This window comes from Dasypus novemcinctus, chromosome 3 (genome assembly GCF_030445035.2).
Source record: "Dasypus novemcinctus isolate mDasNov1 chromosome 3, mDasNov1.1.hap2, whole genome shotgun sequence".
In the NCBI taxonomy this organism is placed as follows: Eukaryota; Metazoa; Chordata; class Mammalia; order Cingulata; family Dasypodidae; genus Dasypus; species Dasypus novemcinctus.
The window spans coordinates 136,949,786-136,975,150 of NC_080675.1; the positions used below are offsets into that span (position 1 = coordinate 136,949,786).

At 40.7% G+C, this 25,365-nt stretch overlaps 1 protein-coding gene across 11 annotated transcripts in view; it reads left to right on the forward strand.

Annotated features, from left to right (window-relative positions):
- TLN2 (talin 2) overlaps nucleotides 1-25,365 on the forward strand; it is a 476,435-nt gene that overhangs the window by 444,290 nt on the left and 6,780 nt on the right. For all 11 annotated transcript variants that reach the window (XM_058294297.2, XM_058294301.2, XM_058294305.1 and 8 more), the window contains 3 exons: nucleotides 2,918-3,023; nucleotides 3,861-3,985; nucleotides 24,410-24,535. In XM_058294297.2, coding sequence (XP_058150280.1) covers nucleotides 2,918-3,023; nucleotides 3,861-3,985; nucleotides 24,410-24,535 — 357 coding nt within the window. The remainder of the gene's footprint in view (nucleotides 1-2,917; nucleotides 3,024-3,860; nucleotides 3,986-24,409; nucleotides 24,536-25,365) is intronic.

The window sequence follows — 25,365 nt, forward strand, 5'->3', positions numbered from 1 at the left end:
CATCCTTACCTTGTTCTTGATCTTAGGGGGAAGGATGCAGTCTTTCACCATTAAGTATGAGTCTCCCCACTACACTCTTATCTCTGTGTTTATTTGTGTTGTGTTGGCCTGTGTAGAGAAAACATTTCATGATTGCTACAGATTGCTTAGCTTTTCAGACCCTGAAGCCATCACCATTATCTACCTGGTACCTTTATAGCAGGGATTCTTAACCTTTTTTGTCCCATAGACCCCTTAGCCAGTCAGGTGAAAACCATGGACCCCATGGACAGAATGTAGCAGCAGATAGTTGTATGACACTCAACATCAGAGGTCAGAGAAAATAAAGATTATAAGTCGATTCTTACCAATTCAAGCTCATGGACCTCCTCAAATATTTCCAGACAGAGGTTTAGAGCCTGGTTTAGAGCCCCTGCTTTATAGTATATACTGTATCAGACAAATATAGTACAACATTTTATAATTAAGTAGTGACAAATGTCACATTTGCTCTAGAGCAGTGGCTCGCTACTCTAGCTGCATATGATAATCACCTGGAGAACTTTTAAAAATCCTGATGCCCAGGCCATATACCAAACTATTTCCACCAGAGGCCTTGATACACATTAATTTTATATATTCTCACCACAACTCCAAGACAGGGGTTCTTAACAAGAGGTCCATGAGCTTGAATTGAAATTCAAAAAAACATTATTTTTTTAGGGACGTGTTGGTACAGTTGTGATGTATTCATTAAATAATATACTGTGTAGTGTGGACTTAGTAAGGGGTCCATGGTTTTCAGCTGACTGACAAAGGGGTCCGTGGAACAAAAAAAGTTAAGAACCCTTGCTCTATGAGGTAAGGACTGTTATTATCCCCATTTAATAGATGAGGAGACTGAGGCTACACAGGTATTTTGATTCCAGAACCTACACTTAACAAAACTACCTGCCTACTGGCTATGTTACACAGTATAATGTACTCTCCCCTCCTCCCCCCTCACCTTTCCTTGGTTCTAGCATTCTTTAGGAACAGGTCTAGGACACCGTCACATTATAGGTTTGTACTGAGTTCTTAGTATCCGCACAGCGCTGTATGTGGGGACTAGGGTGAAAGAATAACAGACCAGCTGAAATAATAGGAAAATAGCAAATATAAAAGAAATTTAAAAGATGCAAGAGGAGGAAGGACGGGGAGAGAGAGATGTGAAGAGGAGCTCTGAAATCAACCTCTTCTCTTCAGTGTGTGTGTCTGGGGCTGGCCACAGTATAACCCATTAACTCCTCCACTCCCAGATGTTTTTTAACTTAGCTTCCCTTACTGTCTTGGTAAGGAGGGGTTAGACCAGGATTCTAAAAGCCATCTTTTCCTCATTCCTGAGAGAGACTGACATACCTGGCCAGATGAAAGAGGTAGTGGGACACCAAGGAGGCAATCAGCATTTGATGAATGCCTCCTCTGTTGCAGGCATTGTGTAACATACTTCCACGTGTTATTCCATTTGAGCTTCACATCAGCCCTGGTATACCAGTTTCACAGATAAGGAAACAGGTTTTGAGGGGTTCCGTGGTTTGCCCAGCATAACAAACCAGTAATGGGCCAGGCCAGGTTTGAACACAGGTTTGTCCAATTCCAAAGCCCATACTTTGACCCCTACCCAGAGGCTCCAGAACTGCATAGCCAGGCAGCCATTGTGCTTTCCTTCTCACTTTCACACTTCTAAATGTGGAAATCACCACTGTAAAACATGGGAGAGAATGCAGAAAAGGGTGTCAGAAGAAGAATTTCAAATTTAGGAAGGAATAGGAGATGTAAATCTATTCAAAGCCATCCCATTTCTTAGTTCCATTCTTTGATGAATTTGAGAGGAAATCAGGTGAGGATGGCCTTTAAGTTGGATTGAGGGGTAGGATATTTCAATACTTTTTTTTTATTTTAAAGATTTATTTCTCTCCCCTTCCCCCCCCCCCACCCCACCCCAGTTGTCTGTTCTCTGTGTCTATCTGCTGCGTGTTCTTCTTTGTCCACTTCTGTTGTTGTCAGCGGCACGGGAATCTATGTTTCTTTTTGTTGCGTCATCTTGTGTCAGCTCTCCATGTGTGCGGCGCCATTCCTAGGCAGGCTACACTTTCTTTCGCGCTGGGCGGCTCTCCTTACGGGGCGCACTCCTTGCGTGTGGGGCTCCCCTACGCGGGGGACACTCCTGTGTGGTACGGCACTCCTTGCACGCATCAGCACTGTATGTGGGCCAGCAGCAGAAGGGTCAAGGAGGCCCGGGGTTTGACCCGCGGACCTCCCATGTGGTAGGCGGATGCCCTAACCGCTGGGCCAAGTCCGCTTCCCTCAGTACCTTTTTAATACTATGTAAGGATAATAAGCAAAAACACATTTTTAAAGCCTTTGGTATTAGTTCAATAGAGGGCAAATCCTCAAGACTTCTCCCAGAATACTTGTGGTCAAAACACTGGAAATGGATTGTACTTTCAGCATCAGCGTCTCTATCAGTTGTTGCTTGCTTGGGATTTTATCCCCAAGACCCCACCAGAATCGCACATTTCCTCTAGACCTATGTTTGTTTTGTTACAAGCACCAACTGTCCTATAGCCTGGGATTTTTGTCCTCACTCAAAATGTACTTATACTTTGGGTAATTTTCGTATGCATGTATTTGTTTTATGCACTGTTGGGAGTTCATCTGCTTTACGACCTTTGTGAACTTTGTCAGAAAGGACTTAAGAGCCATCCCTTATTGGCCCAACTTTCCCTTTTACACATAAGGAAACAAGCCTGGTGAGTCTGAAATGACTCTGAAGTCACTCTGAGACAGAGAAGCCACCTAAAACCAGGCTAACCAGCTGCATCCACCAGCAAGAGTGTGCTCTCTGTCACAATGATTATCAACCTCCTCATGCATCTGACTTGTTCTATACCCGCAGATTCTTCAGAAACCAACCCCAGAACTCAAGCATCAGTTGGCTGCTTTCTCCAAGCGAGTCGCTGGAGCGGTGACAGAGCTCATCCAGGCTGCCGAGGCCATGAAAGGTAGGTTGATCCTCTTGGGTGTTCTTGTACTGGGCAGCCCTGTTTACCCCACCCCAAGGCAGGGCGGGTTCAGTGAACTGAGCAGACAGAAAGCACAGGCAGCCTGGGCCCTTTCTAGGCAAATGCAGTCAGGAGTACAGTCATAGAGATGGGGCTTGATTTAGAAAGTAATGTTCTCCTGAAACAAAGCTGCTCTCCAGTCTTTATTAAGTACTTATACTTAATTGGTATAATCAGTCTAGGATTGCTCACTTCTCTTTATTAGGATCTCACCATTTTTTTCTGTACTTTCATTCACGAAAATATTCCCATTCAAATAATACCTTCAGTTTAGAAAACAGAGCTGTCTGAATATGTTGTTTGTCCACCCCTTCCTGGCTATGTAGAAGCAGTTGGTTCATCAGGGAAAGGTTTTCTCTTTGAATTGAAGTGAATGGCTATTACTCAGGTGAAAAGAATGGCAAATATCTCCAGTCGGTATATTCTAGAGTCTCCTGAGGATGCTTACTGACATTCATGGGCTTTAAGTTGGAAGTCATAGTAAGACGCAAGCTGACCTTGGATCAGGAGCTCTTGACTTTAAAAGCTGTCCCTGATGATGGCTCCTGTGGATGACTGTACAGACAACTGATTGAGAACACCAGGCTCGTACAGCCCCACCCTCGGCCCCCTGCATCCAGATGGTGTTTGTGAGAACTAGGCAGAGGATCCTCAGGACAGCACCAGTAGTAGGTTCAGGGAGCCTCCCTACATGCAAAGCCAGATACTGTTCTTCATGACACCAGTGCCCTGAGCACTGCAGCTATCAAGAATGACTCTCTTGTGGTCTTATTTTAGGAACTGAGTGGGTGGATCCAGAAGACCCAACTGTAATTGCAGAAACAGAATTACTGGGGGCTGCAGCGTCCATTGAGGCTGCTGCTAAGAAGTTAGAGCAACTGAAGCCAAGAGCAAAACCAAAAGTGAGTGTCCGTTTGTGGTGTTTGATGTGAATAGGTCTACTTGTGGGTGGCAATGAAATGGGTTAGGTGTGCCGCAGTGAGCTTGTCTCCTGCCCTCCAGGTGGTTAGACTGACAAGCAGAAAGATTGCTCTGCCTGCCCCCCACCTATACACAGGGTATGGAAAAAGAGACAACTGGGCATTCTTTCACGATAACCACCCAGAGAAATACTTTTGGATATCCAGAGCAAGAATTGGCATTTACAATCTGGATTTAATTCCACTAGATAAAGCAGGTATTCGATGCTTCCCTTAGAAAGCTCCTCTTACTCAAAGTGAAGCTGTCAGCCTCTAATATCCTGGGTTCCGTTATGCTTTTTACAAAGATACAGCAATGCTGGGTCTCTTCTTTTCTTAAAATCAATTCAGGGTAATGTGAATCTCCAAAGTACACCCATTAACAGACTTTTCCATTATGTAATGGAGACTGTGGGCAGCTAGTGTGTTGTTTTTTGTTTGTTTGTTTTTCATTTATATTTGTCATCTAGATAATGTCTAGAACTTCATATCATGACTATATGTTGAGAGAAACCTCCGTTTAAAGGAAAGAGATACTTTTAGGTTGGGCAGTTGGGAAGGCAATGATTAAACAAAAGGTCTCTAAGCTGGTGCTGCTGAGGAGCAAAGCCCAGCCCGTTTCAGCTTCTAGTCCTTTGCACACACACATGGCACACACCACCCTCCCAACTGTCTTCAGCTTGAAGATGATGTAACCAGGGGCCCCTCATCCCATCCAAGCAAGTGTAAACCTCACTCAAGAACCGAAATATCATAGGAAAGATAATCTGGCTCCTCCCTTCAAAAAGACGTTGACTCCCCCTGTCCGGATAGGTATACTTCAAATCACACCTTTCTTATAAGACTAAAGGGAGGAGTCTGAGCATTGAGATACACCAAAGCACTGAAAAGCAGTACCTGGCGCAATGCTGTGTATAAAACAGACAAAAATATACGTAATGAGTTGATGAAGTTTGGAAACAGTCTTAGAACCATGAAATTCGTACACCCAATTCTTAATAGCTGCTCTAATATTGACAGACATTTTAAAAATTAATTTCTCATTAAGATAATTTACGCTCTGTCGACCCTCTTTCTGTGCCGTCGCAATGGTGCACATGAACGTCCTGGCTGATGCTCTCAAGAGCATCAACAATGCCGAGAAGAGAGGCAAACTCCAGGTTCTTATCAGGCTGTGCTCCAAAGTCATTGCCAGGTTTCTAACTGTGATGATGAAGCGTGGTTACATTGGCGAACTTGAAATCATTGATGATCACAGAGCTGGGAAAAATGTTGTGAACCTCACAGGGAGGCTAAACAAGTGTGGTATGATAAGTCCCAGATTTGATGTGCAACTCAAAGATCTAGAAAAATGGGAGAATAATCTCCTCCCATTCCATCAGTTTGGTTTCATTGTATTGATGACCTCAGCTGGTGTCATGGACCACAAGGAAGCAAGGCAAAAACACACAGGAGGAAAAATCCTGGGGTTCTTTTTTCTTTTTCTAGGGATATAAAACATACATGCAAATAAAATACTTCCATGGAAGAGAAAAAAAAAGATGTAATTTATAAGTTTGGCTTCTGACTTCAGGGTTCACCATGGTTCTCTCTGCTGGCCCTTCTAGTCAGAGGGTCCTGGGTTATCTGAAGTTGTCCCAGTTTCTCTTACAAGCTTCAGAGAAGTGTGGGTAGAGGGGAAAGTCCATTTCTGGTTGACTTTGTTTCTGCTGTATAAATTAAGTTAATCATGAAAGAAAGGTATACCTTAAACATAAAAAGCAACCACTCACGAAAATATAGAGGTTTGGTATTTAATTTGTTTTTCCTTTTCTTTATGTGCTTTATCAGAAATGGCCTCTCTTGGGAAAGAGTCTGTATGCTAATGCCTAAGCTATGTCAGTTGACACTTTCATTCTCCTGGGAGAATTAACCTGGTGCTAATTTAATCTAGTACTTTACCATATTCCAACCCTTTTCCTTTTGTCCTTTTGCAGGGTCCTTCTGAACTGTTGTCTGTCTCTGGATCTTGGTTTCCTTCTGTGCAGCTATTTATTAACCTCATGACTCTTGATCTGAAAAACAAAGTTATTAGGGCTCCTACCCTACAGGATTGTTATAATATTTATTTATTTATGTATTTTTTTTTCCAAATTCTACTCAATTTATTCATTTTTTAAAAGATATTACATTAAAAAAATATGAGGTCACCATTCACCCCCACTGACCCCACCCCACCACTCCCCCCACAGTAACACTCTCCCCCATCATCATGACACATGCATTGAGATAACATAAGAACACAGTGCCTGGCATACTCAGTAAACCATTAACTATATCACCATTGTTACCATCATCATCATCACAGAAAGCATGTTGTTGGGGACTTTTGTCTACTCCTTGGAAAATTCCTGAAATAAAAATAACTCCAGAGACCCCTGAACTGGTGACCCTAACACAAATTTGAAAATGAAATGGACAGAACAAACAAACAAAACCATAGCTCACATCTGAATGCCGTGTATGTGCCAGGCAGAATTCGAGGTCCTTTCCACGAGTTAACTCACCTGGTCCTTACAGCAAGTCCCTGAGGCAGGTACTGTTCTGCTCCACACTTTACAGATGTGGAATTAGAGGCGCCTCGCCAGTCACATCGCCATGACTGACTTGGGAGATGCTCAGTGGACTCTGGGGGCAGCTTCAGTCACACCCAGTGTCAGTGAAGGCTGGCGCAGCCCCAGAGGGCAGTTTATGGTTTGCCCATGTCCCCCTGAGTCATTAATCCCTCCTCTGGGAATCTGTCCTGAGGAAGAAAGTTCTGTACGTGTGAAAGGGTTGTTCCTTGCAGCCTTGTTTGTAATAGTGAGAAGTTAGATGCAACCTTGCTGTCTTCTTGAAGGAATGCTGTGCAGCCATTAAAAATAATGGTGGAAAGAACCATGTTGCATAAAGAGGATGCTTATGGTCTAATGTAGAGTTTTAAAAAAAACCCAAGATGTGGAAGTATATGTTCATTATGATTCTAACTCTATAACTTGTGTGTGAAGGAGACAGATGAGGAATACACAAGAATGATGGTAGAGTTGGGGTAATGGGCAGATCTATGTTGTAAAATTATATAAAGCAAATGTTTTAAGAATAACAGCACTTTAAAAATGAGTGATGACTGTTGAAGCAGCCGGTGAGCAGCCCCCTAGGATCGTCTGGACTTCGTATTCACAGTGGGGGTTTTACAGGAAAGCCCAAGGATCCTTCGGTGAAGAGCAGAGTTAACATAATCTGCCAAGCTGTCCTTTCACTTGGGGGTACCTTCTTCAGGTCAGGCCCATATTTGTACTAGGAAGGATGTTTGGTCCTTCTAGAGTATTTTTAGGAAGGGCTAAAGCCTTTTTCTACCCAATGACCAGAGGCTCCTGCCACATGTATTATATTATCTAAAAAAAAAAATTTTTTTTTTAAGAAACCATTAACCCAAGCCACAGGTTTTATGCCTGTCCGGGAGTGCCATTCACTTTGCCATAATATCTACATGAAATAAAAGGTTCTTGTCTCTAGAAGGGGATTTGTTTCCCATGTTTAAAAAAAATTCCCAGTATGAAACAGTGGCCAGCCAGTCTTTTGAGTCTAATTACTTCTCTTCACCCTATGCCATGACCTTAAAAAAAAAAAAAAAACAAAAATGAAACATCCTCAGAATACTGTAAATAAACAGTTGCTATCACGTGCTTATTGTTAGAGCCCTATCCCACCCCTACCCCCAGTGTAAAGTGAATAGGCCTTCCTTTCATTACTGGGGAGCATTTGCACTGCTGTGAGGGGTAGTTTGGGGGGGACAATGTTTTTGTTTAAATTGTTCTCACCCCATTCTTAGGTTGTCTGTTTAAAAAGTGGAAGGGTCCATGGTTTATGAAGAGGATTCCTGGAATAATCCCACCTCAGGCCCTTAAAATTTGAATGTCTCCTTTGCCTGCAATCTTCCAATGAATAAAAAGATTTGCACTGTAGAATTCACCTTTTCTTGGGAAGATGGTATAATGACAAAATGAGAATGTCTGTGAGCTCTGGTGCATGTACTGACAATATCTCAAACGGTGTGTTTCCACCCTTGCAGACAGACCTGTGCCTCCAAAGACAGGTAAAGGAGTCGCTGCAGTGGGTGGTCACCCCTGCAGCTGTGGCCTTCAGTTCCATGTCTAGTCTCAAGCTCAGTCAAACCTGGATGCCTTTTCTGCAGGCCTCTGTGTGATATGTTTGATATATTAGGTTGTTATTTAATCCAACTATATATCAAACATATTCCTACAGTGTCTTGCCCTGTCTCCGGGGGTTCCTAATGTAGTTTATAAGGCAACAGGGAAGAATATGTTAAAATCACAAGTAGATTTAGAAGACAGAGTGTAGAGTGCTCATTACATTTCATGATGTTATAGATTCAATTTCTTATTGTAGCATTTAGACCTGTATCAATATTCACTAGAGTCTTTGCTTATTATAGAAGCAAATAATAATTATTGATGTTTCATAGGGCTTGAGATATTATGTACAGCCTAGTCTTATGCAGTGATGACTCCCTAAGGAATATGCTTGGAGGTAGAGGAGAGTAGAAGCTTCCAATCCGTGCTTGTGACATGAGAAAAAGGTCAGGATTATAGCCTCCAAACACAGCTAGATTTATGTTTTGCTTTCATTTTGGTTCATTTTTATCTTGATCTTCTATTTAGTCATTAGTAATTTTCATAATCAGGGTTTCAGCTAAAATTGAAGGAGCATAAATCATTTTCATCTGTAACTTACTTTTCCACTCCTAGTAACAAAATGCATAAACAAAATTGTATGTATAAACCACCAGCCATGTGGATGGCAGGTCCCTGGGCTTTATATAAACTTTGGTTAGGACTAAATACATCTAATAAAGATCATGTAATGTGTACTCCACTCTGTTGAAGTTCCTCTTATGAGTTAACTTGTTAGTGGTAATACTTAGAATAAGCCAACAGTCACGGAGTCATTCCATAGCCTCATTGGCTACAGCAGGAAGTTTGGGATAATGGCAGAGACCTTTTTTTTCCTGATATATAACAGTTTTCTTCAGTCGGTCTTGACCTCTTGTAGCATAGCCTGTGAAGTATGTGTGAGTTCATTTTGAGCCCTCTCAACAAAAGGCCTTGTGAGCACTGCTTTTTTGGAAAGAATGACTTTGCTGACAGCTAGGTTTTCGGAGGAGAAAAACTGTTAAAGAGCACTCCTGAGCATGTATGTTATGTACTAGCATCACCCCACATGGCAGACACAGGAGGTGAGCCAGTGTGTAAACAGGCTGGCCGTGAAGGCCGCCCCGGGCACGTGCAGGAGCATCTCCTACCTGCCGGCAGGGGAGGGCCCAGGGACAGGGTCCCGGCGGCAGCAGCACAGAGCGATGACACAAGAGAAGGAAAGGAAGAGTTGGCGCCTCAGCTTCCTGAGTTATACAGTGAGCATGTCCCCGGGGTCCTTTTCCACTGAGAAGTGGTCTGTATGTGTCACCGGGGGCCCTCTCAGACGGTTTTCAAGGTGCTGCCAAAATTAATCCCACCTTCACGCAGCTAGTGAATGTCGTTTCTGGTTTTTAATCCAGTTAAAGTTGTTAGACCGAAATACACAGGGCCACAAGAAAAGAGAGACAAAAGTTATTATGGAGAAAGCAAAGCATCATTGTGAGAGGACCTTAAGGTAAAGCCCATCTCTTTAAATTGATGTGGCTTTCTTGTTTCGGTTGATAAGTTTTTTGTTGACCAGCATACTTTATGTGTTGCTTAATGTGGCAAATAGGGAAAGGCAATCATCTGTTCAGGGAGGAGAAGGAGCAAAAAAAGCATTTTCTACACGGTTGATTTGCAGGCTTGGAGCACATCTGCCTCTAGTTGATATCAGCCTGGAAGATGTATAGGGAGTGAAGAGCAGGGAACTCGGCCAACACACGTCCCCACGTGACTCCCCGCCAGTGTAGAGCAGGTGCTCAGACACACAGAGGATTCGTACTGAAGAGGCTTAAGGTGCAGAAGATTTACCTGATTCAGTCCTTGAAAGAATTCTGTTTTTCCTTGTCCATGCTTCCTGTATAGACGTTCAAATGCCTTTTTTTTGAGAACATGACAAAATCTTTAGGGATTTTCTATCAAGCAGAAGTATGATTAAAAGTTAATCTCAGTGGTATTACTTTTCATTTCTTAGGAAAAAACAAAGTATGGGAAAACCACTCCCAAGATGTTAATCATACAAGGTTAGACCTTTTTCCCATGACTGCTGTGTGAACTTGCATTTCTTCCACATCTGGATGCAAAAGGTTGTCCCTCCCAGATTGTAGACATAACCATTCATGCTTTCTCTCTTTGCCACCCACTTTGTCCATTTAAGGTCTCCCTGGCGTCTTCCCTGAGACTAGAGCAGCATCTGTCCAGGGCTGGGCTCTTGGCAGTTCCAATTGTGCAGAGCAGTTTCACTTTTATTAGGTCCTAAAGCCAACCCACCCGTGGTCCTCCAAAAGGGAAGCTGATCTGGCTCTTGAACTATTTGGGTCTTAGCCTACAGGCTGAGGTCTCCCTCAAGGCCCCTCTCAAACTGGTAGCAGCCAAACAGTATAGAAAAAGGAGAAATGTGGCTCCCTGCTATATTGAGAGAATACCAAGGACATTTCAATTACATGTAAAGTATTCACACTTATTTTTTAAAAATAGATTTTATCCAGAGATTTTTCTTTCAGTTTCTGATGTGATATGGCCCATTTCAAATAGCAAGCATTCTACAAGACTTTGAGTAATCAGAGCAAAGCGTGGTTCCTAAATGAAAAGATGGTGCCGCAGGTTGTTCTTTGCGCTGTGTAGCCATTTGTAAGAAAAGTGTTCCTTCTGTCGGTCAGCTGCCATCAAGGCAGTCTCTCAAAGGAGGTTTTTGGGGCCTGTGGGCAAACACCAGGGCATCAACCCTTTGGCCATCTCCTCTGGGTCCTTCAACTCTCCTTCTTCACCTTCAAGTTTGGGGAGGGACGGGGCCGGCAGGGTGCAGGGGCACAATTCACAAAGAAAAGGCGAGGAGAAGGGCCTTGGAAGGAAACCTCTTGAAGTGCCCAGCACGCGCCCAGGGCCAGCAGGGAGAGGGGCTGGGGACAGGGAGGTTGGTACCGTGCTGCTGGAAGGAGGCAGGGCCCCCTTGAGAAGAAGCCAGGGTAGAGAAAGGAAGAAAAAACAGTAGTTCCTGCTTGTTTCAGTGGACGTCTTCTAAGAGGTTTAATCAGGCACCGTAGCATGGCTGAGGTATAAAGAACCAGGAGGCCTGAGCTGCACTTAAAGTTACAAACAGGAAATGGATAAATTGATACCTGGAGAAGGACGGTGAAGATCCCCAGGTCAGAAAGTACAGAGTGGAGGCTAACCCAGGTTGCCCATCACCTACTCTGGTGTTGAAAAGTTGGAAACGTGGCCAATCTGAGCCCTGTGTTATTTGACCCTTCATTTATCTTTTTCTGTGCTATTAGTTATTTAACCATTTCAATATGCTTTTTAAAGTTAAATTGGTCCTATGGATTTTTTTTTGGAGAGATGTTGTAGTTTACAGAAAACCCATACAGAAAACACAACATAACCTATATACCACCCTACTATTAACACCTTGCATTGGTGTGTTACCTTTGGTACAAATAATGGAAGCACATTTTTACGATTATACTATTAACCGTAGTCCATGGTTGCACTTGGGTTCCCTGTTTGTTTCACAGTTCCATGGGTTTTTTTAAAAATTTTATTCTAGTAACATATATACAACCTAAAATTTCCCCTTTAACCCACTCAAATATATATCTCCATGCTGTTAATTACATTCACAATGTTGTGCTGCAGTTACCAAAATTTTTCCATCACCCCAAATAGAACTCCTACAATTTAAACATAAACTTCCCATTCCCTACCCCCACATCGACCCCAGGTAAACTGTATTCTAGTTTCTGACTCCATGAATTTGCTTATTCTAATATTTCATAGCAGTGAGATCAAACAAGATTTTTCCTTTTGGGTGTGGCTTATTTCACTCAACATATGATGTCTTCAAGGTTCATCCATGATGTAACATGTATCAGAATTTCATTCCTTTTTATGGCTGAATGATATTCTATTGTGTGTGTATACCATGTGTTATTTATTCATTCATCAGTTGATGGACACTTGGGTTGCTTCTATCTTTTGGCAATTATGTATAATGCCACTATGAGCATCGTTGTCATTGACTAGCAACAATAGACAATAGTAATTAACTAGTCAAGTCCCTGCTTTCAGTTCTTCTGGGTATATATATAGTAGCAAGAATATTTGCCAGGTCATATGGTAATTCTATGTTTAGTTTCCAAGAAACTGCCAAACTATCTTCCACAGCAGCTGGACCATTTTATATTCCCACCAGTAATGAGTAAATGTTCCTCTTTCTTCACATCCTGTCCAACACTTATCATTTTCTGTTTTTAATAGGAGCCATTCTAGTGGGTATGCAATCTCACTGTGGTTTTTATTTGCATACTCCAGTGAATAATGATGTTGAGCATCTTTTCATGTGCTTTTTTGGCCATTTGTATATTTTCTTTGAAGAACTGTCTATTCATGTCTTTTGCTTATTTTTCAATTCTGTTGTTGGTGTTTCTGTTTTTGGGTTTTAGAATTTCTTGATATATTCTGGCTATTAAGCCTTTAGTGGACATGTGATTTCCAAATATTTTCTCCCATTCTGTAGGTTGTCATTTTCTTTTCATGATAAAGTCCTTTGATGCCTAAAAGTTTTAAATTTTGGTGTGGTCCCTTTTATCTATTTTTTTCTTTTTGCTTGTGCTTTGTATGTAAAGTCTAAGAAACCATTGCCTAGTACAAGATCTTAAAGATGCTTCCCTACGTTTCCTTCTAGGAGTTTGGTAGTTCTGGTTCTTATATTTAGATCTGTGATCCATTTTGAGTTAATTTTTATATATGGTGGGAAGTAGGGGTCCACCTTTCATTCTTTTGCGTATGGATATCCAGTTTTCCCAGTACCATTTGTTGAAGAGACTATCTTTCCCCAGTGAGTGAACTTGTCACACTTGTCACATTTGTCACACTTGGTCATAAATATAAGGGTTGATTTCTGAGCTCTCAATTCTATTCCACTGGTCTACACATTTGTCCTTATGCCATGCTGGTTTGAATACTGTGACTTTGTAATAAATTTTAAAATCGAGAAGTATAAATCCTCCAACTTTGCTCTTTTTCATGATGGCTTTGTCTCTTCAGGGTCTCTTACCCTTCCATATAAATTTGATGATTGGCTTTTCCATTCCTGCAAAGAAAGTTGTAGGAATTTTGAGTAGAATTGATATCTTTACAATATTGAATATTCCAGTTCATGAACATAGAATATCCTTCCACTTATTTGGGTCTATTTTGATTACTCTAACAATGTTTTATAGTTTTCTTTGTACAAGTCCTTTACATCCTTGGTTTAATTTTTTTTTTAGGAGGTACTGGGGATTAAACCCAGGACCTCATACATGGGAAGCAGGTGTTCAATCACTTGAACTACATCCACTCCCCCCTTGGTTTAATTTTATTTCTTTATATTTTATTATTTTATTTGCTATTGTAAGTGGAATTTTTTTCTTGATTTCTTTGCAGCTTGTGCATTAATAGTGTATAGAAACACTACTGATTTTTGGATATTGATCTTGTACCCCACAACTTTCCTGAATCTATTTATTAACTCTAGTAGTTTTGTTGTAGATTTTTGAGGATTTTCTCTAAATAGGATCATATCATCTGCAAATAGGGACTGTTTTACTTCTTCCATTCCAATTTGTATGCCTTTTATATCTTCTTTTTCCTAAATGCTCTGGCTAGAACTTCCCATATTGAATAACATTGGTGACAAGTTCTAGATCATTGTCTTGTTCTAGATCTTAGAGGGTAAGCTTTCAGTCTTTTCACCATTGAGTATGAAGTTAGCAGTGGGTTCTTTATCATATTGAGGAAGTTTCCTTCCAATCCTAGTTTTCAGTTTTTAATCAAGAAGTGGTACTGGATATTTTCAAATGCTGCTTCTCTGTCAGTTGAGATGGCCATGTGGTAACCTATTCATTCTGTTCATGTGTATTATATTAATTAATTTTCTGATATCGAACCACCTTTGCAATGTGCTGGTGACTTTGGTTTGCTTATATTTTGTTGATGGTTTTTGCATCTATTTTCATAAGAGATTGTTAGTCTGTAATTTTCTTTTCTTGTGGTACCTTTACCTGTCTTTAGTTTGAGAGTGGTAGTGGTCTTATAGAAGGAATTAGGAAGTATTCCTTCCTTTTCAATTTTTTGAAGAGTTTGAGTAGAATTGGTGTTAATTACTCCTGGAATGCTTGGTAAAATTCCTCTGTGAAGCCATCTGGTTCTAGGTTTTTCTTTGTTGGGAGAATTTTGACTACTGATTCAATCCTTTATTAGTTATGTTGAGATCTTTTATTTCTTCTTGAGTCAGTGTAGTTTGTGTGTTTCTAGGAATTTGTCCATTTCATCTAACTTCTCTAATTTTTCACGGTATTTGCCTTTTTATTTCTGTGGGGTCGGTAGTAACATCTACCTTTTCATTTCTGATTTTAGTTATTTATGTCCTCTCTCTTTTTTCCTGTTGTCTGTCTAGCTTAAGGTTTGTCAATTTTATTGATCTTTCCAAAGAACCAACATTTGGTTTTGTCAATGCTCTCTATTGCTTTTTATTCTATATTTCATTTATCTACACTCTAATCTTTGTTTCCTTCCTTCTTACTTTGGGTTTCATTTTCCCTTCTGTTTTTAGATTTTCCAGTTTTGAGGTTAGGTCTCTGATTTGAGACTTTTCTTCTTTTAGAGCTATAAATTTCCATTTCAGCCCTGCCTTTGCTGTGTCACATAAGTTCCGCTATGTGTGTTTTCATTTTCATTTACCTCCAGATATTTCTTAATTTCCCTTGTGACTTCTTTAACTCATTGGTTGTTTAAGAGTACTTGTTTAATTTCCACATATTTATGAATTTTCCATTTTTCTCTCTATTACCGATTTCTGGCTTTATTCTATTGTGGTCAGAGAAGACACATTGTATGATAGAGTATTGTTCAAGTCCCTGTTTCCTTATTGATCTTTTGTCTACACCTTCTGTCCATTATTGAAAGTGAAACATTAAAGTCTACTACTATTAATGAAGAACTGTCTGTTTCTCTCTATAAATCTGTCAGTATTTGTGTCATATATTTTGGGCTCTGCTGTTAGGTACATATATACTTGTATTTGTTATGTTTTCTCGTTGAATTGACCCCTTTATCAAAATATATAACAATCCTCTTTGTCCCTCTAACATTTTTACTTAAAGTCAATTTTATCCAATACCTACCCCAGCTCTCTTTTGCTTACTACTTGCATGGTATATATATTTTTTCTATCCTTTCACTTTCAACCTTCTTATGTCTTTGAATGTAAGTTGAGTCTCTTAAAGATAGCATATAGTTTGGTCCTGTTTTTTTTATCTTTCCCGCCAATTCTTTGCCTTTTGACTTTTTTTTTTTTAAGATTTATTTTTTATTTATTTAATTCCCCTCCCCTCCCCCGGTTGTCTGTTTTTGTGTCTTTTTGCTGTGTCTTGTTTCTTTGTCCGCTTCTGTTGTCGTCAGCGGCATGGGAAGTGTGGGCGGCGCCATTCCTCGGCAGGCTGCTCCCTCCTTCGCCCTGGGCGGCTCTCCTTATGGGTGCACTCCTTGCGCATGGGGCTCCCCTACGCGGGGGACACCCCTGTGTGGCAGGGCACTCCTTGCGCGCATCAGCACTGCGCATGGGCCAGCTCCACACGGGTCAAGGAGGCCCGGGGCTTGAACCGCGGACCTCCCATATGGTAGACGGACGCCCTAACCACTGGGCCAAAGTCCGTTTCCCATCCTTTTGACTTTATATTTAGAGTAACTACTGATAAAGCAGGACTTTCTTCAGCCATTTTACTATTTAATCTTTGAAAGTCTTATAGCTCTTTTGACCCTTCTTCTGCGAAGAATTCATTTGACTTTTTGTATTCTGAGCCCCTTCTCATATTTTTCTTGATATATTTTTCATGTATTTTCTTCCTGGTGTTAAAATTTAATAACCTAATATATAAAAATTATTTTTATTTGGTTCCAACTTAACTTTAATAGCATATAGCACACTGTTCCATCTCGCCATCTTTTTTGTAATTTTTATGTTATATTTTTGTACATTGTATGTTTAAAATAATAGATTAATCATACTTTTTATGCATTTCCATTTTAACACCTGTAAGAAGTAAGTGAAGTTATATATCAAAAAATACAGTACAATAATAATGGCATTTTAGTTACTCATATGGTTTCCTTTATCAGCTCTTTATTTTTTTATGCCACTTTAATCCACTATCTAGTGTCCTTTCCTTTCAATCTATAGAAATCATATAGCGTTGCTTATTGGGCAGGTATAGTAGTAACTAACTCCCTTGGCTTTTGAGATATCTGGGAATGTCTTTAATGTCTTAATTTCTCCCTCATTTTTTGAAAGACAGTTTCACCAGATTAAAAAAATTATTGCTTGGCAATTGTTTTCCCTCAGTACTTTAAGTATTTCAACTCACTGCTTTCTTGCCTCCATGGTTTCTGAGAAATCAGCAGTTAATCTTAATTGGGATTCCCTTGTATATAGCATGTTGCTTTTTTTTTGTAGCTTTCAGAACTCCCTCCTTGTCTTTTATATTCAACAGTTTGACCACCATGTGTCTGGGCATACTTTTTCCTGTTTGGTATTTGTTGTGCTTCTAGTGTATGCATATCCACATCTTTTGTCAAGTTTGGGAAGTTTTCTGTCATTATTTCTTTGAATATTTCTACTACTTTCTCTCCTTCCCCTCTCTGATACTCCGATAATGCCTTAACTGGTATGCTTGATGGTGTCCCACAAGTCCCTTAGGCTATTTTCACTTTTTGTGATTCTCTTTTCTGCTAGCCCCAATGTGCTAATAAAACCCTCCTGAGAATTTTTTTTTCATTCCAGTTATTGTAGTGTGGTCTTCAACTCCAGTAGTTCTGTTTGGTTCCTTTTAAAAATTTCTGTCAATTTATTGGGAGTCTCATATTTTTTATTCATTGTTTTCCTGATATCCTTTAGTTAATTCTGTGTATTTTCCTTCACCTCCTTGAGTATATTGGGGATCATCTTTTTGAAGTCTTTGGTATTTTCACATCAAGTTGATGTTTCTGGATTTTTATCATCTTCCTTTGGATGGGCCCTCATTTCCTGTTTCTTTGTCTTGGAATCTTTTGATTTACATTGTACATTTTAGTATTTTAAAGTGTTAACTCTGTAATTAGTCCCTGAGCTGTCTGTTTCTTGAGTTTGTATACAATTAGTGATATGACAGAGATTTTCTTTGGTACCAGGAGCTAACAAAACCAAACACACTAATGCAAGAAAAAATATTTTTCACAGTCTTTGCAGATTGGCTTTGCTCTCCTTCAGTGTTCAGCCTTCCTATCAAGAAGGTCAAAGTGCGAGGTCCTCCCTGTCTTTTCTGAGTCTGCCTCTTGTCCTGGGTTTGTGCTTGCTAAGTTCCCCTGTTGACAGGAATTTGAATGCCCCTCCACTCCTTAGAAAAAAGACCTTTACCCTCTCTGGGTGCTCCACAGCAGAACTTAAAGCAGGAAAGCCTTTGCCCAGGCCACCCAACTGAGTTGTTTCCTAATCTACTTTCACTGTCCCAAGGGAGGAGGAGTAAGCCAGGGAGGATTTCCCGGGTCAGTCTTTCCCAGCTGGAAGAAGGCCAGGGGCCCACAAATGGAGAGCACTGCCCAGCTCCACACTGCCCTGGGAGGGCATGAGGAGAGATTGCCAGAACCTTTTCCTATAGCTCTTTGAAGCTAAGTTTTCTTGATTTGGCAGTTGCCCAATAAATGCAGCCCTATAACTGTTTTCCTTAATTTCAAGGAAGGGTACTGTCTTTCAGACTCCTCTGCCAGTATTTCCAAGGTGGGTGGCAACAGTGGCTGCCCTCAGAGCTGGACCCACAGCAATGTGAAGTAGCTGATCAAATGCAGTGTTCAGCAATCAGACCACACACCCCCAGATCTTTATATACCACCAAGAGCTGGGGTTGAAGACCTCGTTGCTGCCTGCCATAAGGTGATAAATGGACAACAATATCCACTGCACTGGAAAGTGAAATTTACTGGTATTTACCAGCCTCTTACCTTGCTCTTCCTCGAATGTTGCATGGTATTTCTATTAGTTTGCAGAGTTTCAAAATAGTTGATTCAGACAGTTCCTGCCTGTTTAATAATGGTTCTTATGGAGGGACTGAATCTTCAACCGTCCTACTCTGTCATCTTCCCACAATCCTCCCATTTATCTTTTTTATTTTAAGTTGTAATCAGAAATGGCAGCTAGAACCCTTATCAGAATTGTGAAAATAAAATAGGTTCAGACAGAGAAACAGACTAGCCTAGTGCAAAGCTTAAAAAAGAATTTTTAAAACCACAAAAATATAATAGAACATAATAGGAATAATAAAGAAAATAATTGCTAATAGTTATTAAGCATTTACTATGAGTCAGTCATGCTTTACATATACTAACCATTTACTTCCTATAGGTAGGAGACAAGCTAGGTTTATCGAATGAGTAAATCACAGAGATAACATTTCTTAGATTGAATCTTAGATGATTTTCTCAAAATCCTTGAAAGACAAAAAAATAATAATATATAAATTAGGAAAGCCCTCCACATTTCTCTTCTCCTTTCCCCTCTCCTTCTCCAGTGGGACCTCTCATTCCTGAAAGTTGAGACCTTTCAGGTATATAAGGGTCTCAAATATTCTCCCAAGGGTGGAAGCAGACAGGCAGCCAACCCCATGTGAAGCCTTTCCCAAGAGCGAGTCTCACTTTTTAATAGGTGAGTTCTGCAGAAGGTAATCAAACAGGAAAAGTGCTGGCACAAAGTGCTTAGAACTTTTAAAAAACTAACAAAAAGCCGAAGTCAGGATAAATCCATCCTTAGCTAGAATCTGAAAGACCATCCAAAAAAGACAGTTGCTAAGAGCTGGTGATAACCTGGCCAATAACCTTTCCAAGTGGAGGGGAATGGGGTGAAGAACATTGTTACCAAGGATGGGAAGATAAATTCAGTACTCAGAGAGTGCAACTAGTACCTTCATTAGGGAAAAGCCATCAGCAGATTCTTAGTTTGTACATGTGTGGTTTGAACTTTTTCCCAGCACTATGTGTCAAGTGAATACCTCTCAGTAAAAGCCTGCTGTATTTGCATTTTTCTATGAATGGCTAAAAGTCACAAAATGTAAATAACAGTTGAGGGATCCAGGCAGAGTGTACACAACCCACATCCTTCCACAGAGCAGGAGCCAGTGCACAGGTGTGGGTGCACCGTTCCCCATGGTTCAGGAATCGACAGTTGTTAGTAGGAATGCTTACTCTATGTGTTTTTCCTTTTACCATGTAAATTGTCCTCTGGCTGCACTCTGGAACTTCTGGACATCCATTCTGAATAGATACTTTCATCAGCAAACATTTATCACATGAACTCTTCTCTGCCTGATTTTATACTAGAGAGAAATAAATTGAATAAAACACAACCCATTCCCTGGAGGAGATCATGGGCTGGTGGGATTACATTCACTGGAGTTTTGTTTTCCTTTGTCTAGGCCAGCATTTCCCACAGAGTAGTTCACAATCACCTCCATTAGAAATACTTCCCAGTTCTTATTTAACAGGCTTGACTTGAAGCTACTGAAACAGAACCTGCATCTTTAACCAGGTCCATAGGTGATTCTGCAGTGAGGCCCTCAACCTACCTACAGGTTCTTAACCTTTTTTGTACTACTGACCCTTTGCCAGTCAAGTGAAAACCATGGACTCCTCAGAATGTAGTGGCAGATCGTTTAGACCATGAATTTTAAATCATTATAATTAGGCTCAAACACATTTTAATCAAAATTGGAACCATTACAATCAACACATTGTTGCCAATGAGAAATAAGTTTGCTTATTCCTGTAGCATAAAAAGCCAGGCTTTGGGATTTGATGCATGCTGCTGGTTGTGGAAGGGTTTTCCCTGCAATAAGTTGTCGAGATGCTCGAAGCTCGAAGAAGTGGTAGCTTTTTGGCAAGAGGTCAGGTGAATATGGCAGATGAGGCAAAACATCATAGCTCAAGTCCTTCAACTTTTGAAGCATTGGTTGTGCAACGTGCGGTTGGGCATTGTTGTGGAGAAGAATTGGGCCCTTTCTGTTCACCAATGCCAGCTGCAGGCATTATAGTTTTTGGTGCATCTCATCAGTTTGCTGAGCATACTTCTCAGATGTAATGGTTTCACCAGAATTCAGAAAGCTGTAGTGGATCAGACCAGCAGCAGACCACCAACCAGTGACCATGATATTTTTTGGTTTAAGTTTGGTTTTGGGAAGTGCTTTGGAGCTTCTTCTTGGTCCAACCACTGAGCTGGATGTCACCGGTTGTATAAAATCCATTTTTTGTCATACGTCACAATCTGATCAAGACATGGTTCGTTGTTAGAATAAGAGAAGATGACACTTCAAAATGATGTTTTTTCTTTTCTCTCAGCTCATGAGGCACCTTCTTATCAAGCTTCAAATGCCGAATGACTGTAGGATGGTCAATGTTGAGTTCTTAGGCAACTTCTCATATAGTTTAGGAGGATCAGCTTCGATGATTGCTCTCAACTGGTTGCTGTCAACTTCCAATGGCCAGCCACTATGCTTCTCAATTTCAAGGCTCTCGTCTCCTTTGCAAAATTTCTTGAACCCCCACTGTACTATACATTCATTAGCAGTTCCTGGCCAAATGCGTTGTTGATGTTGCAAGCTGTCTCCACTGTTTTACGACCCATTTTGAATTCCAATAAGAAAATCACTCAAATTTGCTTTTTGTCTAACATCATTTCCATAGTCTAAAATAAATATGAAATAAAAAACAAGTAATAAGTCATTAGCAAAAAAGCATAAAGTGAGAAATGCATGTTAAAATGATGTATAACATAACCACATTTATTTAAGAATGTATGCCAATACCAAATGGCAAATTTCAACAATGCAAAACTGCAGTTACTTTTGCACCAACCTAATATGACACTCAACTTTGGAGATCAGAGAAAATAAAAATAAATAAGTTGATTTTTTTCAATTCAAGCTCACATACCCCTTAAATCTTTAATCACATACCCCTGGTTAGGAACCCCTGCTCTCACCTGTTTAATAAAAGCATTTCTTAAGTTGGTTGCCTTTGTTTGATGCCAATTGGTATAGAGAAATAAGAATAGCCAGCCATATACATAGGATTAGTCATCATCTTTAAAACATTATTCTAACAATCTTAAAGGCTTTTTACATGATCCAATTGTTGAAAAAAGAATCCAGAGTGAGGGTTTCATGTTCTCAGTCTTCCCTAAGACAGAGGTACAATCTGGGAACCTTTGGTCATGTCAACATAGTACCTCTGCTAAAGAGGATCTAAGCCAACCAGTTTAGCCCTGAGATAAGTGAGTGAGAATGAGAGCTCATTGAGGTGAGCTTGAGCTCGGCACTACATGGTACCCAGGGTCTCCAGCAGGAACTCTGCATGGCTGTTCTTATTCTCTCCAATCTCCCAGCTATGGTGGGGATTCCTCTGTTAACAAATCCTGCATTTTAATTGTGATCCTTTTATGTGGAAAAGTCCTTCGAAGTCTTTCTGTCTCCCATTCTGTAATATGGTTAGACATGTGTACTTTCCTTCTCCCCCTGCCCTCACCACCGCTCCCGGAGTCCATTCTCCATGCTCATGGGAGACCAAGCTAATGGGAAATATTGAGTCCCCTTGCCTTGGGGAGATTTCCTTTACTCTTGGGCTAGAAGTTGTATGATCTGAGGATACAGTACGTGTTGATGTCTGTTTTTAGCAGCAGAGATAGGGTAGGCATTTAGCCTTAATGGTAAACCTGGCATCCACCCAAACTGCAGCATCTAAAATTTACCCTTCTACCCTATGGATCCCTGTTGACATCCAGGCTGCTTTTTTTGAGCCTTTCTTGGGAAACAGTTATCCAGTGACTTCTAAGCAGAGTAAATGTCTCTCAGAGATAAGACTTTTTGCCATGTCCATTCTAAGGCATAGAGATGTTATGGAAAGAATAATAAATATCAAAGATCATTACAACCGTTGGCATCACAAGAAAAATATGTGGGTGTCAAAATATTCCCAAATTGAATATCTATTTCAAGCAGGTATAAAAAATGTTTGTGTTTTTTTTTTTTAAAAAAAATCTTCAGAACAACAGAAGACAGAGAAAGGCCCTTCAAATCAGTTGTAATGAGAAGCATCTGGCAGATCTAGCCTTGCTAATAATCAGCACTTATTTTTAAGGAAACTCTGTTTTCTGTGAATGTTAAAATTTGAGAAATCTGCTGACCAGGTGCTCCACACTGTAAAGTGGACTGAGGCTTATACCCGCGGTATAGCCAAGGCCTCCTGAGACAAGAGTGTCGGGGACTTTGAGGGGCCTCCATGGCCTCTGTCACATCATCTGCAAAACAAGGAGAAGCTCAAGGGTCTGTATGGACTCAGAAAGTCTATGATTTCCCCAGTGCCTTAATCTGTTATGTGATTGACTTTATTTTGCAGAATGAATTTCCAGAAAAGCTCCTTATATCTCAGGATCATTACACACACACACGTCAGAGATTAACATAATTTATTTTGGATCTCTGTTTGAGAGAAATGTTTACACCAGAGTATCTTATAATGAGTCATTTTTATATTTCAGTAAACAAATTGTGTACTCCATCACTACCCCTGCCCCTAACATAAAGGAATCCAAAATGAATCCAGTAGAACTGACTCCAGTTCTGTCATGAATTCTCTTTAAGCAAGACTCTACCTGAAATGAAAAAAGAATATACAACTTCTATCTCAAAACTTCGAAAATTCTGCCATCTTTCTTCAGATCCACTAAATATGCATTGAAATTTTATTTTGATGATATGGGTTGTAAAAAATGAGATTGGCATCGTTCATGATTTGAAATGTAGTCATTAAGAATAAGAGACTGGAAAAAATTTGTAGCCATCCTGTCTGACGTTTCATAGGGACTGTTAGCAAACCTGACCTTGAGCCCTGGTCACTGGAATTGTCTAACGAATTCGTTTCTCATTGATGCCTTAAGGCGTGGCCTAGAATAGTAAGACATGTCCTTTTGGAGTAAAGAACCGTAGGTTTAGATTCTGATTCATGCTGGCACCAAACCTTGGGCCCAGTACTCTACCTCCCTGAGCCCAAGTTTTCTCATTGTAAAAATAAGGATAAAGACAGTTACAGTGTAGGATTTTTTATTATGTTTTGGGGTGAGAAATAAGTTAATGTATGTGGAAGTGCCTTACAAAATCATGGGCACCTAGTAGACACTATTTAAAACACATTACTTTGTCCGACCATTGTCTCTTAATACTTAAAAGGTACCAGCTGCATCTTCAACATCCTGTGGCTCAAAAGAAACTGAATCACACTGTCTTAGAGTTGTAGAATGCTAATGCTGGAGGGAAGCCGGGGGTCATCTAGTTGAGTCACCCCAAATTGTGATGCTCCATTCCACGCTGCTCAGGACCACAGTCTTTACACTTGCCCTCCCTTCTTCGCCAGAGGTTCTCTTCAACTTCCTGAGTTGTTTTGTCAGTGGCATAACAGTGGAAGTGAATTTGGACTAGACCTCTATGGCCTGACAACACCTATGCCACAGTGTTCAGTGGATTTCCCAAAGTGGCGCCATGCCTTGGGGCCCCAGGTGACTGGACACGCTCTACCTTGATGCCAAGTGGCCTGGATTTCTTTTGGTTGGCAGTCAGTTCTCTCTAAGCTCAGCCACAGAAGTGATATTTTGCTTTTGTTTTTCCTGCAGAAAAAAAATGGCTTTTCACAAAAAAAGTCATCTTTTCCCCCTTTGACCCATTTTTGAGCTTTAAGCTCCTAAAAAGTGTGCTACTACCCACTCTTTTGATATTGTTTTGATTATGGGTGCTGATAGAAACAGTTGAGTATATTTTATTATGTCTCTTTACGGTCCAGAAAAAGTCTGTCTTGGAATTTCCTGTTTTTAAAATCTGTATAGGACATCAATGCTCACAGCTTTCACCTTTTAGAATGGCTGGGCAGGGGAGTGGCAGCAGATGGAGAGGCATCCTGACAATTTAGGCCTTTCTATCCTTGGTATGGTTTGTCAACAAAAATAGGCCGACGAAGGGTCAGATGACCAAGCAGTAAGAAGTTTGGCAGAAAGAGCCCGTTGTGGCTATGAATTGCATATGACATTGTTTTCTTTTGATTGTAGCAAGCAGATGAGACGCTGGATTTTGAAGAACAGATCTTAGAAGCCGCTAAATCCATCGCTGCTGCCACAAGTGCCCTGGTCAAATCAGCCTCAGCAGCACAGAGGGAGCTGGTGGCCCAAGGAAAGGTGGGTGAACCCCACTGGCCGAGGGGTGGGACACTTGGTAGGGAGAGCCTCCAAGGCTGAGGATGAGCTGTGGCAGCTTTGGCCTGATCGAGGGCATGCGCTGAATTGCCAGGCCATGCCCCAGCTAACTGAAAACTCTGTTTGCTTAAACCTGACAAACAGAATTAAGGGTTTGGCTTCCAGGCCTGTCATCTGCTTCTTGTTAAGGAAAGCATTCCACTCTGAAAAGTGATCAGGTCCCAAACAAGACATTTATATTCCCACTATACATTAGGCTATTTAAAGACATAAAGGGCCATATTTTCCTGGTAGACAACTTGGGGGCTTTATAGTGCTGTTTTCCAACCCCAAATGTCTCCAGTCATTTTTTAGGAGTGAAAAGCTGAATGCTCTCCCACTTTATGCAGTTGGCATTTTACTGAGCCCATTAGTCAAAGGGCCAGTCTGGTTTTAAATCCGAGGTTTCTTTGAGCTGTCCATCTCCAGTCTCCCATTCCATCAGCATTAGCATGGAAGCATAGTTCTTTTTTAATGATCCGAGGATTAAAGTACATTAGACTAATCCTAGATATGGGAAGATCTTCCAATTTTAAATATCCCATCCCTCCTGTCATTCCATACAACACTGAACCACCCTATCCAAACTGCATCTTGCAGAAAGCCTCTCAGATGAGAGGCACTCTAGGACTCCTGTGGGGGTGGGCCCAGGTTTTGGCTGGGGAAATTTGGTCACTGTAATAGTCACTTCTGTCTGATATGACTAGGCTTTTGCTGCTATACACAGATAGGTAGAAGTAATTGTGTCTTGGCCTAAGAAATAGTAACACAGA